The sequence below is a fragment of the Oncorhynchus mykiss genome, chromosome 11 (assembly GCF_013265735.2).
Source record: "Oncorhynchus mykiss isolate Arlee chromosome 11, USDA_OmykA_1.1, whole genome shotgun sequence".
In the NCBI taxonomy this organism is placed as follows: domain Eukaryota; kingdom Metazoa; phylum Chordata; class Actinopteri; order Salmoniformes; family Salmonidae; genus Oncorhynchus; species Oncorhynchus mykiss.
Window position 1 is genome coordinate 50,229,833 of NC_048575.1, and position 14,427 is coordinate 50,244,259.

At 44.0% G+C, this 14,427-nt stretch overlaps 1 protein-coding gene across 5 annotated transcripts in view; it reads right to left on the bottom strand.

Moving 5' to 3' along the window:
• Nucleotides 1-14,427, bottom strand: part of LOC118936269 (voltage-dependent N-type calcium channel subunit alpha-1B-like) — a 153,581-nt gene that overhangs the window by 18,082 nt on the left and 121,072 nt on the right. For 4 of the 5 annotated variants that reach the window (XM_036935676.1, XM_036935675.1, XM_036935674.1 and 1 more), the window contains 11 exons: nt 14,208-14,368; nt 11,995-12,132; nt 8,213-8,414; nt 6,498-6,662; nt 5,593-5,703; nt 5,377-5,460; nt 4,609-4,614; nt 4,252-4,368; nt 4,058-4,123; nt 3,761-3,852; nt 3,361-3,511 (listed from right to left, as the gene is read on the bottom strand). In XM_036935676.1, coding sequence (XP_036791571.1) covers nt 3,361-3,511; nt 3,761-3,852; nt 4,058-4,123; nt 4,252-4,368; nt 4,609-4,614; nt 5,377-5,460; nt 5,593-5,703; nt 6,498-6,662; nt 8,213-8,414; nt 11,995-12,132; nt 14,208-14,368 — 1,293 coding nt within the window. The remainder of the gene's footprint in view (nt 1-3,360; nt 3,512-3,760; nt 3,853-4,057; nt 4,124-4,251; nt 4,369-4,608; nt 4,615-5,376; nt 5,461-5,592; nt 5,704-6,497; nt 6,663-8,212; nt 8,415-11,994; nt 12,133-14,207; nt 14,369-14,427) is intronic. The other variant, XM_036935673.1, reaches the window with a different exon arrangement.

Below are 14,427 nucleotides of genomic sequence, written 5' to 3' on the forward strand. Positions count from 1 at the left end.
GGATTTATGGGAATAGACACAGTATGCTGGCACAACACTAACTCCTAGTCCTACGTTTCAAATCAAATCCAACTTTATTTGTCACATGCACCGAATATAAGTGTAGACCTTCCCGTGAAATGCTTACTTACGAGCCCTTAACCAACAGTGCAGAAGAGAAGAGTTAAAAAAATTCAAGAAGAGTTAAAAAAATATTTACCAAATAAACTAAAGTAAAAAATTATAAAAAGTATACTATAAAATAACAAAAACGTGGCTATATACAGGGGGTCTGTGTGCGGGGGTACAGGTTAGTTGAGGTAATTTGTACATGTAGATAGGGACAAAGTGACTATGCATTTGGTCCTAGACTTGGCGCTCCAGTAGCGCTTGCCGTGCGGTAGCAGAGAAAACAGTCCATGACTTGTGTGACTGGAGTCTCTGACAATTTTATGGGCTGTCCTCTGACACCGTCTATTATATAGGTCCTGGATGTCAGGAAGCTTGGCCCCAGTGATGTACTGGACCGTACGCACTACCCTATGTAGCGCCTTATGGTCAGATGCCGAGCAGTTGCCATACCAGGTGGTGATGCAACCGGTCAAGATGCTCTCGATGGTGCAACTGTAGAACTTTTTGAGGATCTGGGGACCCATGCCAAATCTTTTCAGTCTCCTTTTCAGTCTCGCCCTCTTCACGACTGTCTTGGTGTGTTTGGACCATGATAGTTAGTTGGTGATGTGGACACCAAGGAACGTGAAACTCTTGACCCGCTCAACTACAGCCCCTCAATGTTAATGTGGGCCTGTTCGGCCACGATCATCTCCTTAGTCTTGCTCACATTGAGTGAGAGGTTGTTGTCCTGGCACCACACTGCAAGTTCTCTGACCTCCTCCCTATATGCTGTCTCATCGTTGTCGGTAATCAGGCCTACCACTGTTGTGTCGTCAGTAAACTTAATGATGGTGTTGGAGTCATGCTTGGCCACGCAGTCATGGGTGAACAGGGAGTACAGGAGGGGACAAAGTACACACCCCTAAGGGGCCCCTGTGTTGAGGATCAGCGTGGCAGAAGTGTTGTGCCTACCCTTACCACCTAGGGGGTGGCCCATCAGGAAGTCCAGGAACCAGTTGCAGAGGGAGGTGTTTAGTCCCAGGGTCCTTAGCTTAGTGATGAGCTTCGTGGGCACTATGGTGTTGAACGCTGAGCAGTAGTCAATGAACAGCATTCTCACATAGGTGTTCCTTTTGTCAAGGTGGGAAAGGGCACTGTGGAGTGCTGTTGAGATTTCGTCATCTGTGGATCTGTTCGGGCGGTATGCAAATAAAGTGGGTCTAAAGCAGGCCTGGGCAATTTCAGTCCTCGGGGGCCTGATTGGTGTCACACTTTTCACCCATCCCTTGCAAACACACCTGATTTAAACTAGCTGCATTTTTAACTGAAGATCATGATTAGTTGATTATTGGAGTCAGGTGTGTTAGCTGGGGCAAAAGTGTGACACCAATCAGGCCCCCAGGACTGGAGTTGCCCAGGCCTGGTCTAGGGTATCCAGGAGGATGCTGTTGATGTGAGCCACGACCAGCCTTTCAAAGCACTTCATGGTTACCGATGTGAGTGCTATGGGGCGGTAATCATTTAGGCAGGTTGCCTTTGCTTCCTTGGGCACAGGGACTATGGTGGTCTGCTTGAAGCATGTTGGTATTACAGACTTGGTCAGGGAGAGGTTGAAAATGTCAGTGAAGACACTTGCCAGTTGGTCCGTGCATGCTTTGAGTACACGCCCTGGTTTTCCGTCTGGCCCTGCAGCTTTGTGAATGTTGACCTGTTTAAAGGTCCTGCTCACATTGGCTACCAAGAGCATTATCACAGTCATCCAGAACAGCTGGTGCTCTCGTGCATGCTTCAGTGTTGCTTGCCTCGAAGCGAGCATAAAAAGGCATTTATATCGTCTGGTAGGCTCGCTTCAACAGGCAGCTCACGTCTGGGTTTCCCTTTGTAGTCCGTAATATTTTTCAAGCCCTGCCACATCCGAAGAGCGTCCGGATTAGTGTCCTGCTTCTTGAAAGCGGCAGCTCTAACCTTTAGCTCAATGCAGATGTTGCCTGTAATCCATGGCTTCTGGTTGGAATATGTACGTACAGTCACTGTTGGGACGACGTCGTCGATGCACTTGTTGATGAAGCCGATGACTGAGCTGGTGTATTCCTCAATGCCATTGGATGAATCCTGGAACATATTCCAGTCTGTGCTAGCAAAACAGTCTTGTAGCGTAGCATTCGTGTCATCTGACCACTTCTGTATTGAGCGAGTCACTGGTACTTCCTGCTTTATTTTTTGCTCGTAAGCAGGAATCAGAAGGATAGAATTATGGTCAGATTTGCCAAATGTAGGGTGGGGGAGAGCTTTGTAATGAATCTCTGTGTGTGGAGTAAAGGTGGTCTATAGTTTTTTTTCTCCTGTGGTTGCACATGCTGGTATAAATGTGGTAAAACTGATTTGAGTTTGCCTGCATTAAAGTTCCCGGCCACTAGGAGCATCGCTTCTGGATGAGCATTTTCTTGTTTGCTTATGGCCTTATAGAGTTGGTTGAGTGCGGTCTTAGTGCCAGCATCGGTCTGTGGTGGTAAATAGATGGCTAAGAATAATATAGATGAGAACACTCTTAGTAGATAGTGTGGTCTACAGCTTATCATAAGGTACTCTACCTCAGGCGAGCAATATCTCAAGACTTCTTTAATATTAGACATTGCGCACCACCTGTTATTGACACCCCCCCACCACTCGTCTTACCAGCTTTTCTGTTCTACCGGTGCATGGAAAATCCCGCCAGCTCTATATTATCCGTGTCGTCGTTCAGCCACGACTTGGTGAAACATAAGATATTACAGTTTTTTATGTCCCGTTGGTAGCATAATCTTAGTCGTACGTCATCAATTTTATTTTACAATGATTGCACGTTAGCCAGTAGAACGGATGGCAGTGGGAGTTGACTCGCTCGCCTACGGATTCTCAGAAGGCAGCCCGACCTTCGCCCCCTTTTCCTCCGTCTTTTCTTCACGCAAATTACAGGGATTTGGGCCCGTTCCCAGGAAAGCAGTATATCCTTCCCGTCGGACACGTTAAAGGAAAAAGCTTCTTCCAGTTCGAAGTGAATAATCGCTGATGTCCAGAAGTTATTTTTGGTCATAAGAGACGGTAGCAGCAACATTATGTACAAAATAAGTTGAAAAAATAAGTTAAAAAGGGAGCATGTAAAATGTCAGCCATCCTCTTCAGCGCCATCTTATTCAGATCATTGTCTAATGTTAACATCCCTTATTACTGCACATCAGCCGAACATCAATACAATTACAGTGTATGTTGGATGACATCAGTACTAACCAGGAAAGAGCAGAGGAAGATGAAGGAGACAAAGTAGAAGTAGGCGAAGTCACTGCCACACTCCTTCCCCAGGTTGCCTGACCTCTCATCACAGGCTCTGTGACTCAAACACGACAGCATGATCTCATGCCACGCCTCCCCTGTGGCACTCCTGGAAAACAAGGGTGGACAGACGGACATAAATACCTTTTGAGATTACAATGAACACCTCTAACAAAGTTATTGTGGAAGATGGTCACAGTGTACAACTCGGGCGACGTAAGATGTTGCTAGCTACATACAACCCCTGGCTTACAGAGTTACAGGAGAGGTAGGGGAAGGGAGAGGGAGAGGGCAATTGTAATAATGTTGGTGCTCTGTAAAGCAGAGGAAGGAGTGACTAAGGAAAATGTGTATTTACCTGAACAGCAGCATGAGGGCCTGAAGAAAAGTGCGGAAGTTGTTGTGGTGAGTGATGGCTGTGTCCTCGTTGAGCTCAATGTTTCCAAACACCTGGTATAGTAAGGGGTCAATTATACCCACAGATCATGCCAGTTTCTGCCTTACACTGCATAAATATTTTCTTATTCAATAAAAAACTAAATTTCACACCATTTTAGTCCGTAGGGGTGTATAAACCAATTATTTTGAGGGAACATTTTCAAGGGAGTCCAGGAAGGAAATGTTCATATTTGGAAAGAATGGAAGCAGCACTCACCTGCATACCAATGATGGCATAGATGAAGAACAGCATCGCTATCAGAAGGCAAACATAGGGCAGGGCCTGGAAGGACAAGAACACTGTTCAGCAAAGTGCTCTAAATGCAAGTAATGTATACAGTGTACTGTGTGTGTGTGTGTGTGTGTGTGTGTGTGTGTGTGTGTGTGTGTGTGTGTGTGTGTGTGTGTTACCTTGAAGGACTGGACGAAGGTCCACAGCAGGATACGGATGGTGTATCCCTGCCTCAGCAGCTTGATGAGACGAGCTGCTCTGAACAGCCTCAGAAAACTCAGATTCAACAGCCGGTCCTGCAGGACCAGAGACAAGAACACAGTCAACATTACACCCTTTTCACAGAAGACAATCAAAATATGACTACATATGACGATGATGCAGACAAAACGACATGATTGTATTTGGCTGGTCCTGGTTCAGCTTGCTAAAGGAGGCCAAACAATAAATACATACAGGCCAGTTCACACAGTGCTGTAGCTTGTGTAAAGAAGGGAATGAGAAAGAGCAATGAGACAGGAAGTGTAGTCACTCACCGTTGTCTATAAGAGCAGTTGTTTAACCGTAGCAGAATGTGGGCACATCAGTGAATACATTAAACAAGAGGACAATGCAGAGAGAGGGACAGGGAAAGGGAGAGGGACAGGGACAGGGAGGAACAAGGAAAAGTAAGAAAAATAGAAACAGTAATGACATACAGAAAGCCGGTAAAAGCTCAGAACACACACTTAAATCAGTCAATGCATTGGACAATGATACAGACATCTGGACAGATACTGTTGGAAACTGTATCAATATGAGTATAGAACATCAATAAACAACTACTACAGGACGTGAGAGAAACATGTTGAGTGATTCACATAGTGCTCAGATGACAATAATCACACACACACACACACACACACACACACACACACACACACACACACACACACCCCACTTCCCATCCAAGTGGGATGTTGTAACTCTGGCCATGTTGTAACCCTGGCTGTTGCACTCAGCTGAAACTCTGAATTGCCTCACGTTATCAGATCCCATATCAGACATCAGTGATGAATCAATAGTGTTAACATGCAGCTCTGTTCACAAACTTTCTCTCTCCCCCTCTTTGTCTCTGCTATCAGTCCTGGACTAGAGCCAAGACATCTTTGCTGAGATAGCTATTTAGCCTGTGTACAGGGCAGGCCCACATTGTAGGTCTCTGCACGTCAATCATACAATTCTGCCTCATTAGCAAGTAGTGTAATGTATATAGAGGAGAGTGGAAGAAACACGGTTTGTGCTGCGCTGGACTCTTAACTTACATTGATTTCTGTGACCACAATGTCAGTTATACTTCCCAGCACTGTCACAAAGTCAAACACGTTCCAGGCATCCTTCAGGTAATTCTGGAACAAGAGGGATTGAATATCACTCACAGACTCAAGGCATGCAGTGCATGAATTCAATAAGTATCAAATCATTGATCACTTTTGCCATATTGATAGCATGCAGCTAAACAGGAAGGATGATAAACCCACCAGCGGACCGAAGGCAATGATCTTCAGAATGCATTCCAGAGAGAAGAGGGCAGTGAAGACGATGTTGAAGTGCTTCAACATGGCCTCGTAGAAGTCTGGAGCTCCATGGAACTGGTGCAGAAAGGAGAAACCAGTGAAGAACAAACACCATTGTAAAGGCCTCTCGAGTGGCGCAGTAGTCTAAGGCACTGCATCGCAGTGTTGCGGCGTCACTACAGCCTGGGTTCGATCTCGGTCACAACTGGCCGTGACCGGGAGTCCCATAGGGCGGCGCACAATTGGCCCAGTGTCGTCCGGGTTAGGGGGGGCTTTACTTGGCTCATCGCGCTCTAGTGGCTCCTTGTGGCGGGCCGGGCACCTGCAGGCTGACCACGGTCGTCAGTTGAACAGTGTTTCCTCCGACACATTGGTGCAGCTGGATTCCGGGTTAAGTGAGTGGGTGTTAAGAAGCGTGTTTCGGAGGACACAGCAACATCAACATTTGGAGGACACTGCAACTCCCCAACTCGCCCGTTGGGAAGTTGTAGTGATGAGACAAGATCGTAATCACGAAATTGGGGGAAAAAGGGGGTTCAAAAAATGCTAATAATAAAAAAACACCATTGTAAATACAACCCATATTTATGTTTATTTATTTCCCATTTTTTACTTTAACTATTTGCACATCGATATAACACCATACATACAATACAACATACAATTACATTTGAAATGTCTCTATTCCTTTGAAACTTTTGTGAGTGTAAGATTTATTGTTCATTTTTATTGTTTATTTAACTTTTGTTTACTATCTATTTCACTTGGTTTGGCAATGTAAACATATGTTTCCCATTCCAATAAAACCATTTCAATTTAATTGAACGATCCTACTATATTTTCTGGTGAATGAGCCAGACTATACTAACCTTCATCATGAGCACCACGGTGTTCAGGGCGATCATGATCATAATGGAGTACTCAAACGGAGGTGACACCACAAACTTCCACATCCGGTACTGGAAGGACTGCACGTTCTCTGGCATGTAACGCGTCATTTGCTTGGCGTTGATGGCAAAGTCAATGCAGGCTCTCTGAAAAGAACGAGATGGAAATGAACGCTTACATCCAATGTTCTCTTTCATAATCGCCACCCATTTCCTCATTATCATCATCATGGTCATCAGCACCATCATCAGTCGTCAATCCGTTACTCTTTCAAGCATTGCCTTCATTAGGCCTATTGCATCTGTATCATCAACTAAAGGGGAAAAGCTTTTCAGAAGCTGGCTCCTCCTGGCTATGTTCTGGTTCCAGTTAGGAGAGTCAAGTTAGTTCAGCATACTGACAGACACAGACAGAGGGGACATACACTGAGTACACCAAACACTAGGAACACCTTCCTAATATTGAGTCCCCCCACTCCCCTTTTGCCCTCAGAACAGCCTCAATTTGTTGGGGCATGGACTGTGTAATGAAAGTATTCCACAGGGATGCTGGCCCATGTTGACTACAATGCTTCACACAGTTGTGTCAAGTTGGCTGGATGTCCTTTGGGTGGTGGACCATTCTTGATGCACACGGGAAACTGTTGAGCATTAAAAACCCAGCAGTGTTGCAGTTCTTGACACAAACGGGTGAGCCTGGCACCTACTACCATACCCCATTCAAAGGCACTTAAATCTTTTGTCTTGCCCAGTCACCCTCCAAATGGCACACATTCACTATCCATGTCTAAACTGTTTCAAGGCTTACAAATCCTTCTTTAACCTGTCTCCTCCCCTTCATCTACACTGATTGAAGTGGATCTAACAAGTGACATCAATAAGGGATCATAACTTTCACCTGGATTCACCTTGTCAGTCTGTGTCATGGAAAGAGCAGGTGTTCTTAATGTTTTGTATATTCAGTGTTTATCTATCTGTGCACAGTTGAGTCGTGTTAGGATAGCATACAAACAGACACAGGGAAACATATGTTGTTTTAGTTTAGAATAGGAACTGACGGAGATATATCTACTATGGTTGCCTAATGGGGTCCCGGTAGACATGAGGTAGGGGGGACGGGGACGGCTCGCTGGCTTTGTGTCCGCCTGTGGAACCACAGATGGGGCTCCAGAATCAATCGTGGACCTGTGGACCTGTCACACTGGCCCTCAGCTGGGAGACTGTACTGTAGGCTCCACTGCAGCCTCACTGCCTCAACATGCACAACTGAACACAGCATCAACAACAACAGCAGTGAGAGAGACTGTTCCTGCCTGTACTCTGCCTAATGAAAGGGTTTGGCAGTATGATTGGCAACATCTACAGAGTATAGTGAGCATAGTGAGCTGATGACCAACAACTCACAAATGGAGAGCGGGACCATTGAAGAAATATTAATTGTTATTCCTTTCCCTTACTTCCTGTTCCGTAAACTCTTAGAAAAAAGGGTTCCAAAAGGCTGTCCCCATAGGAGAACCATTTTTGGTTCTGGGTAGAACCCTTTTTGGTTCCATGTAGAACCCTGTGTGGAAAGGACTCTACAAAAGGGTTCTACCTTGAACAAAAAAGGGGTTCTTCAAATGGTTCTCCTATGGGGACAGAAGAAGAACCCTTTTTGGTTCTAGATAGCACCTTTTTTTTTGAAGAGTGTACTGTACCTCGTTTTTCTCCAGGCTGCACTCTGACATGGCCTTGTCTCCCTGCTCCTGGAAGGTAATGATGATCAAGGCCACAAAGATATTGACGAAGAAGAAGGGGAAGACCACAAAGTAGACCACGTAGAAGATGGAGATCTCTATACGGTAGCCTGGACTGGGACCCTGGTCCTCAAAGGTAGCATCCACAGAGTGCTTCAGAACACTGGAGAGGAACACAGGAACCATGCTGTCAGTATATGGAACCACTCACCACAACAGCCAAATGTAGTTAAACTACTACAACAAGTTTCCTACAGCAACTACAATATGACTAAGACCTAACTGGAAACGAGGACACCATTTCAAGTTCTACGTCTAAAATTAGGGACATAGTCAATTAAAAGCTTCTGTTAAAATGTAATAGGCATGTGATTAATGTTTAATGTTGATGATAGAAAGGTCCATTTTCATCAGCCGCGCTAAAATATTCCTTGCAGTAATAGCCCAACTGAGAGAGAGAGCCTAGCCACTTAGCCCTCCAGGTTATGAGGACTGAGTCTTATTTAATGGACTTCTACCCTGACCTAAATGACTCACCAGTCCATCATTTTTACATATCATGCATCACTGGATTATTTAATAACATAGCTAATTCAATGATTTCATTGAGGAGGACAGAGGATCCGGAATAAGAAGGAGAATTACGAACATGCCGGAAATTGCACAGACAACCCTCTCTGGTGTGCTGACCCGACAAGCCTGCGCATTTTGCTTGAATACGATATTAAAGACAATTACAGAGACTAGCACAGCACATTCTCAGAACATATCCCCAGGGCAGGCTTGTTCACCCTCTAATGTTCTAGTACTGGGTCTTTCTATAATTAATGGGGCCAATGTGTGACATTGGGATAAATGTTTTAAAATGGTTTGAAACAGAAATAAAAAGGGTTTTCATGCAGTTAGAGGAATAAAAGTGAATGTATGCAAATTGGCCCATAACTCCACCTATTCAACATCATAGGCCCAGGACTATGCATCCTTTAAGCAGGGGTCATACAGACATTGGCAAATGAAATTCAAGGACTCTCAGGGACTTTTTCAAACACTTCATTGTAATTTTCAAGGACCACAATTTTATAATTATAAAGAACATATAGGGCCTAACATAGAACACCCCCCAAAAAAGCATGAAAAAAAGTGTAGGCCATTACCACTTGAAGAATAATGCCTTTCTTTGGCCTTGCCAATGCATTGATATTCAACTTATTATTACATTCTAAAATATGTGAGAATAATGTGGACTTGCCTGACTAAAGAAATTGGATGCATGCATGGTGATTTTTCTCCTAGCCTTTGTGGCTGACGCAGGCAAACAGAATAAAGCCATGAACAGCGGCAGCGTTAATCTCACCATTTGAATCTCACCATCGCTGTTTTTCTAATGAGAAAGTGACCAAAAAAACAGGTTCCTTTTATAATGGAAGGATTTGTATGGAAAGTCAAGTTGAAGACAGCATTAGATGATGTCCTCATAACTTGCACTGGGTTTTACCCCAACAAAGATGTCAGATTGTCAAGGGATGCCTATTCCAGTACTTGAATTTCTGAGCTCCAGGTTCAAGTAGGGCTACTTCAAGCCCCTTGTATTGTTTCAAATTGCAGGTGTAACAAGGAAAACAACATGTATTTGTCATGTTATTTCATTAACAGATCATGTTGTGAATAAGCCCACCAGGCTGTATAATTTGATGTCATTGTATCCAGAATAATATTGTGTAGTAGACTCTGTGTCCAATCCGAGGCACAAAAACACGTGAAAATATGAAGTCAATACCTTGATGCTTTCTCTGTTAGATCTAACGAGACACTGCTGTAAATCAAATGGGCAACAACAGATGATCACCATCAATTCGCTAGGGACATTAGATCCAATGTGGGTCCAGGCAAAGCGGTTTTCACCGGCAAAACGAACGAGACACCAGAATATTCTGGACATTCCTTTGCGATCACCTTTTTTTCCCAGCACTTGGGCTGTTGTTGCATCGCATGCACTATCACAACAGCTGTTCGTCACTTCCCTGTTATTCGGAAAATTCCTTCCTTGATCAGATGATGATGTGGGAGAATATAAAAAATATTACGTCGTAACTAATCAGCTGGACACCAAATGGCATCCAACAAGTATGATGCATAATTATTGAAAATGATTTCAGTTTCACGTATCAAGGTAAGGGGACTCTTTCGGTTAGAAGCATTTGATTTTGCAATGCATACATTATTTTGGTTTTCTGTGCCCATGAAAGCTGTTTTCACCCCATAACATAAGGAGACAGGAAATGTTATGTAGTTAAGAAAAGTGATGTTTTATGTCACATGACTTTGGACAAATCCGTAAAGACAATAAGCATGATAAAGAGTTAAACATAGGTTTTAATCAACTCCTGAATTTGATTGAATATTCTGTACAGTTGAAGTCGGAAGTTTACATACACCTCAGCCAAATACATTTAAACTCAGTTTAGCACAATTCCTGACATTAAATCAGAGTAAAAAGTCCCTGTCTTAGGTCAGTTAGGATCACCACTTTATTTTAAGAATGTGAAATGTCAGAATAATAGCAGAGATAATTATTTATTTAAGCTTTTATTTATTTCATCACATTCCCAGTGGGTCAGAAGTTTACATACACTCAATTAGTATTTGGAAGTATTGCTTTAAATTGTTTAACTTGAGTCAAACATTTCGGGTAGCCTTCCACAAGCTTCCCACAATAAGTTGGGTGAATTTTGGCCCATTCCTCCTGACAGAGCTTGTGTAATTGAGTCAGGTTTGTAGGCCATCTATTTTGTGAAGTGCACCAGTCCCTCCTGCAGCAAAGCACCCCCACAACATGATGCTGCCACCCCCGTGCATCACGGTTGGGATGGTGTTCTTCCGGTTGCAAGCCTCCCCCTTTTTCCTCCAAACATAATGATGGCCATTATAGCCAAACAGTTCTATTTTTGTTTCATCAGACCAGAGGATATTTCTCCAAAAAGTACAATCTTTGTCCCCATGTGCAGTTGCAAACCATAGTCTGGCTTTTTTATGGCGGTTTTGGAGCAGTGGCTTCTTCCTTGCTGAGCGGCCTTTCAGGTTATGTCGATATAGGACTCGTTTTACTGTGGATATAGATACTTTGTACCTGCTTCCTCCAGCATCCTCACAAGGTCATTTGATTGAAAAACAAGTTTTAATGACTCCAACCTAAGTGTATGTAAACTTCCGACTTCAACTGTATCTTATGTCTTAATAATATCATGACATTAACTAAATTGACAGATATCAATTACTTATCAACAGCTCTAACAAGTTGCTGGTAGCCTAGTTTATAGAAAAACCCTATTGTTCTACTGTCTGTCTGTGTCTGACTGTCTTTCTGTATGTCTGAGAGACACCAGACCACAGCACATATCCCATGTCATGTTTACCCATTCTACTTCCTGTCTGTCTGAGAGGCATCAGGCCACAGCACATTCTCAGAACATAACCCCAGGCCTGTTCACATCCTACTGGTATACTGTTATACTGTCTGTATGTCTGTCTGCAGGCCAAAGCACATTCTCAGAACATATCCCCAGGGCTGTTCACTCTCTACTGTTCTGTCTGTCTGTCTGTCTGTCTGTCTGTCTGTCTGTCTGTCTGTCTGTCTGTCTGTCTGTCTGTCTGTCAAAGAGCCACAGCATATTCTCAGAACATATCCCCACCAAAGACTTCAACTCTATAGAGCTACTGAAAAGGAGCCTGGAAAGTGGACTTACTCAGGCCAGCCCTCTCCGGTGGACACAGTGAAGAGAGTGAGGAAGGCCCAAAGCACGTTGTCATAGTGGAACTCATACTTCTTCCACACCCGAGGCTGGGCGGCCACCTCATCTTTATCATAGTCCAGGAAATTACCTCTGTTTAGGGGGGGAGGGGTAGAGAGAGAGAGAGAGAGAGAGAGAGAGAGAGAGAGAGAGAGAGAGATAGAGAGAGAGAGAGAGAGAGAGAGAGAGAGAGAGAGAGAGAGAGAGAGAGAGAGAGAGAGAGAGAGAGAGAGAGAGAGAGAGAGAGAGAGAGAACAACTTACTGCACACAAACACATACAGGAATATGAATATTCAGATACCGCTTTGATTAGGTTGACAAGACACTGTCCATGTGACAAATCAATAAGATACCCAAACAAAAACACATAATTAATGCAATTGTCTTCAACGCAGCACTGGGCTGTTCTTCTCTCTATGGGGGAAGATACAGCATATATACAGCAGTATGTGGACACCCCTTCAAATTAGTGGATACGGTTATTTCAGCCACACCCGTTGTTGACAGGTGTATAAAATCGAGCACACAGCCATGCAATCTCCATAGACAAACATTGGCCGTAGAATGGCCTTACTAAATAGCTCAGTGACTCACCGTCATAGGATGCCACCTTTCCAACAAGTCAGTTCGTCACATTTCTGCCCTGCTAGAGCTGTCCCGGTCAACTGTAAGTGCTGTTATTGTGAAGTGGATACGCCTAGGAGCAACAACGGCTCAGCTGCAAAGTAGTAGGCCACACAAGCGTAGCGCGTAAAAATCATCTGTCCTCGGTTGCAACACTCACTACCGAGTTCCAAGCTGCCTCTGGAAGCAATGTCAGCACAATAACTGTTTGTCGGGAGCTTCATGAAATGGGTTTCCATGGCCGAGCAGCCGCACACAAGCCTAAGATCACCATGCGCAATGCCAAGCGTTGGCTGGAGTGGTGTAAAGCTTGCCGCCATTGCACTCTGGAGCAGTGGAAACGCGTTCTTTAGAGTGATGATCACGCTTCACAATCTGGCAGTCTGATGGACAAATCTGAGTTTGGCGGATGACTGGCCTGCAAAGAACTGTGCAAAGCTGTCATCAAGGCAAAGGGTGGCAACTTTGAAGAATCACAAATATATATATTTTTTGTTTTGGTTACTACATGATTCCATATGTTAATAGTTTTGATGTCTTCACTATTATTCTACAATGTAGAAAATCGTAGAAGGAAAGAAAAACCCTTGAATGATTAGGTGTGTCCAAACTTTTGACTGGTACTGTAATCAACAACTGTAATCAACCTACCATCTGTGTTGATATGGCCAATAATCACTTTGCCACATGAAAGGTAAACAAACAAACAGGCAAATACAGCCTACAAGTAGATTCAGCACCACGGACAGCGATCACAAATCCCGCGATAAGACAGTTAGATCCAACAGAGATAAGTGGAAGTATTTTTGATCAATGAAATGATCAATGAAATGATCAATGAAAAACAATAATCAGTCTTTTTAAATAACTTGACGTTCCTAAACGGGCTTCCTACAAGTCACTGACACCTTTCATGAAATGGGCATCACACATAATGAGTCCAAACGTTTCACAGAAGTTGGACAAAAATAATGTCCAATATACATAAAAAAAGCGGAATGTCTGTTGACTGTTTTGCTGCTTGTGATATTTTAACAAAACATTTGTGATGTACATAAATAAAGCAACTGTGTGCGCCACCGTTGACAAAATCATAACCAAGTGAGTTACCCCGAAGACCAGCTTTTGGTCGGTCTTAAATAGTCCTAGTTGTGCTCACTGAAATTGCCATATTGGCGCACATTTTCAAGAACACACCTCCAATATTTCCACCCCTCCCACCTCAGTGCAAGCCAGCTGATGGTTAGACAGGTAAATTGTCAAACCTGACTAACTGGCAAATGCGGCAGTTTTTACATAACGAAATTGGAAACGACGGTGCGTTTGCCTCCTTAACTCCAGTCAAAAATAGAGCCCCTGGGCCGTACCACCACAGCTGCCCTGGAGGGGCCGCCATTTCTAGAGCTGTTACCGTTATTCCATGGTTTGCTATATCAATGTTAGGCCCAGTGCCTTGGTGCCAACTTTGCTCATCTGTCTTCTCCTGTTAATTTCAAAATGCCCTTTCTTCTTGTGCCAGGCTTGCTCAGTACTGTAAACCTACCTGCAGTCTTTCTCCAGGCTCTTGGACTCATCGGTGCAGTAGAAGAACTTGCCCTTGAACAGCTGCACGGCGATGACAGCGAAGATGAACATGAAGAGCATGTAGACTATGAGGATGTTGAACACGTTCTTCAGGGAGTTTACCACACAGTCAAACACAGCCTGAGAGAGGACACACACACACATACACACGCGCGCACACGCGCGCACACACACGCGCA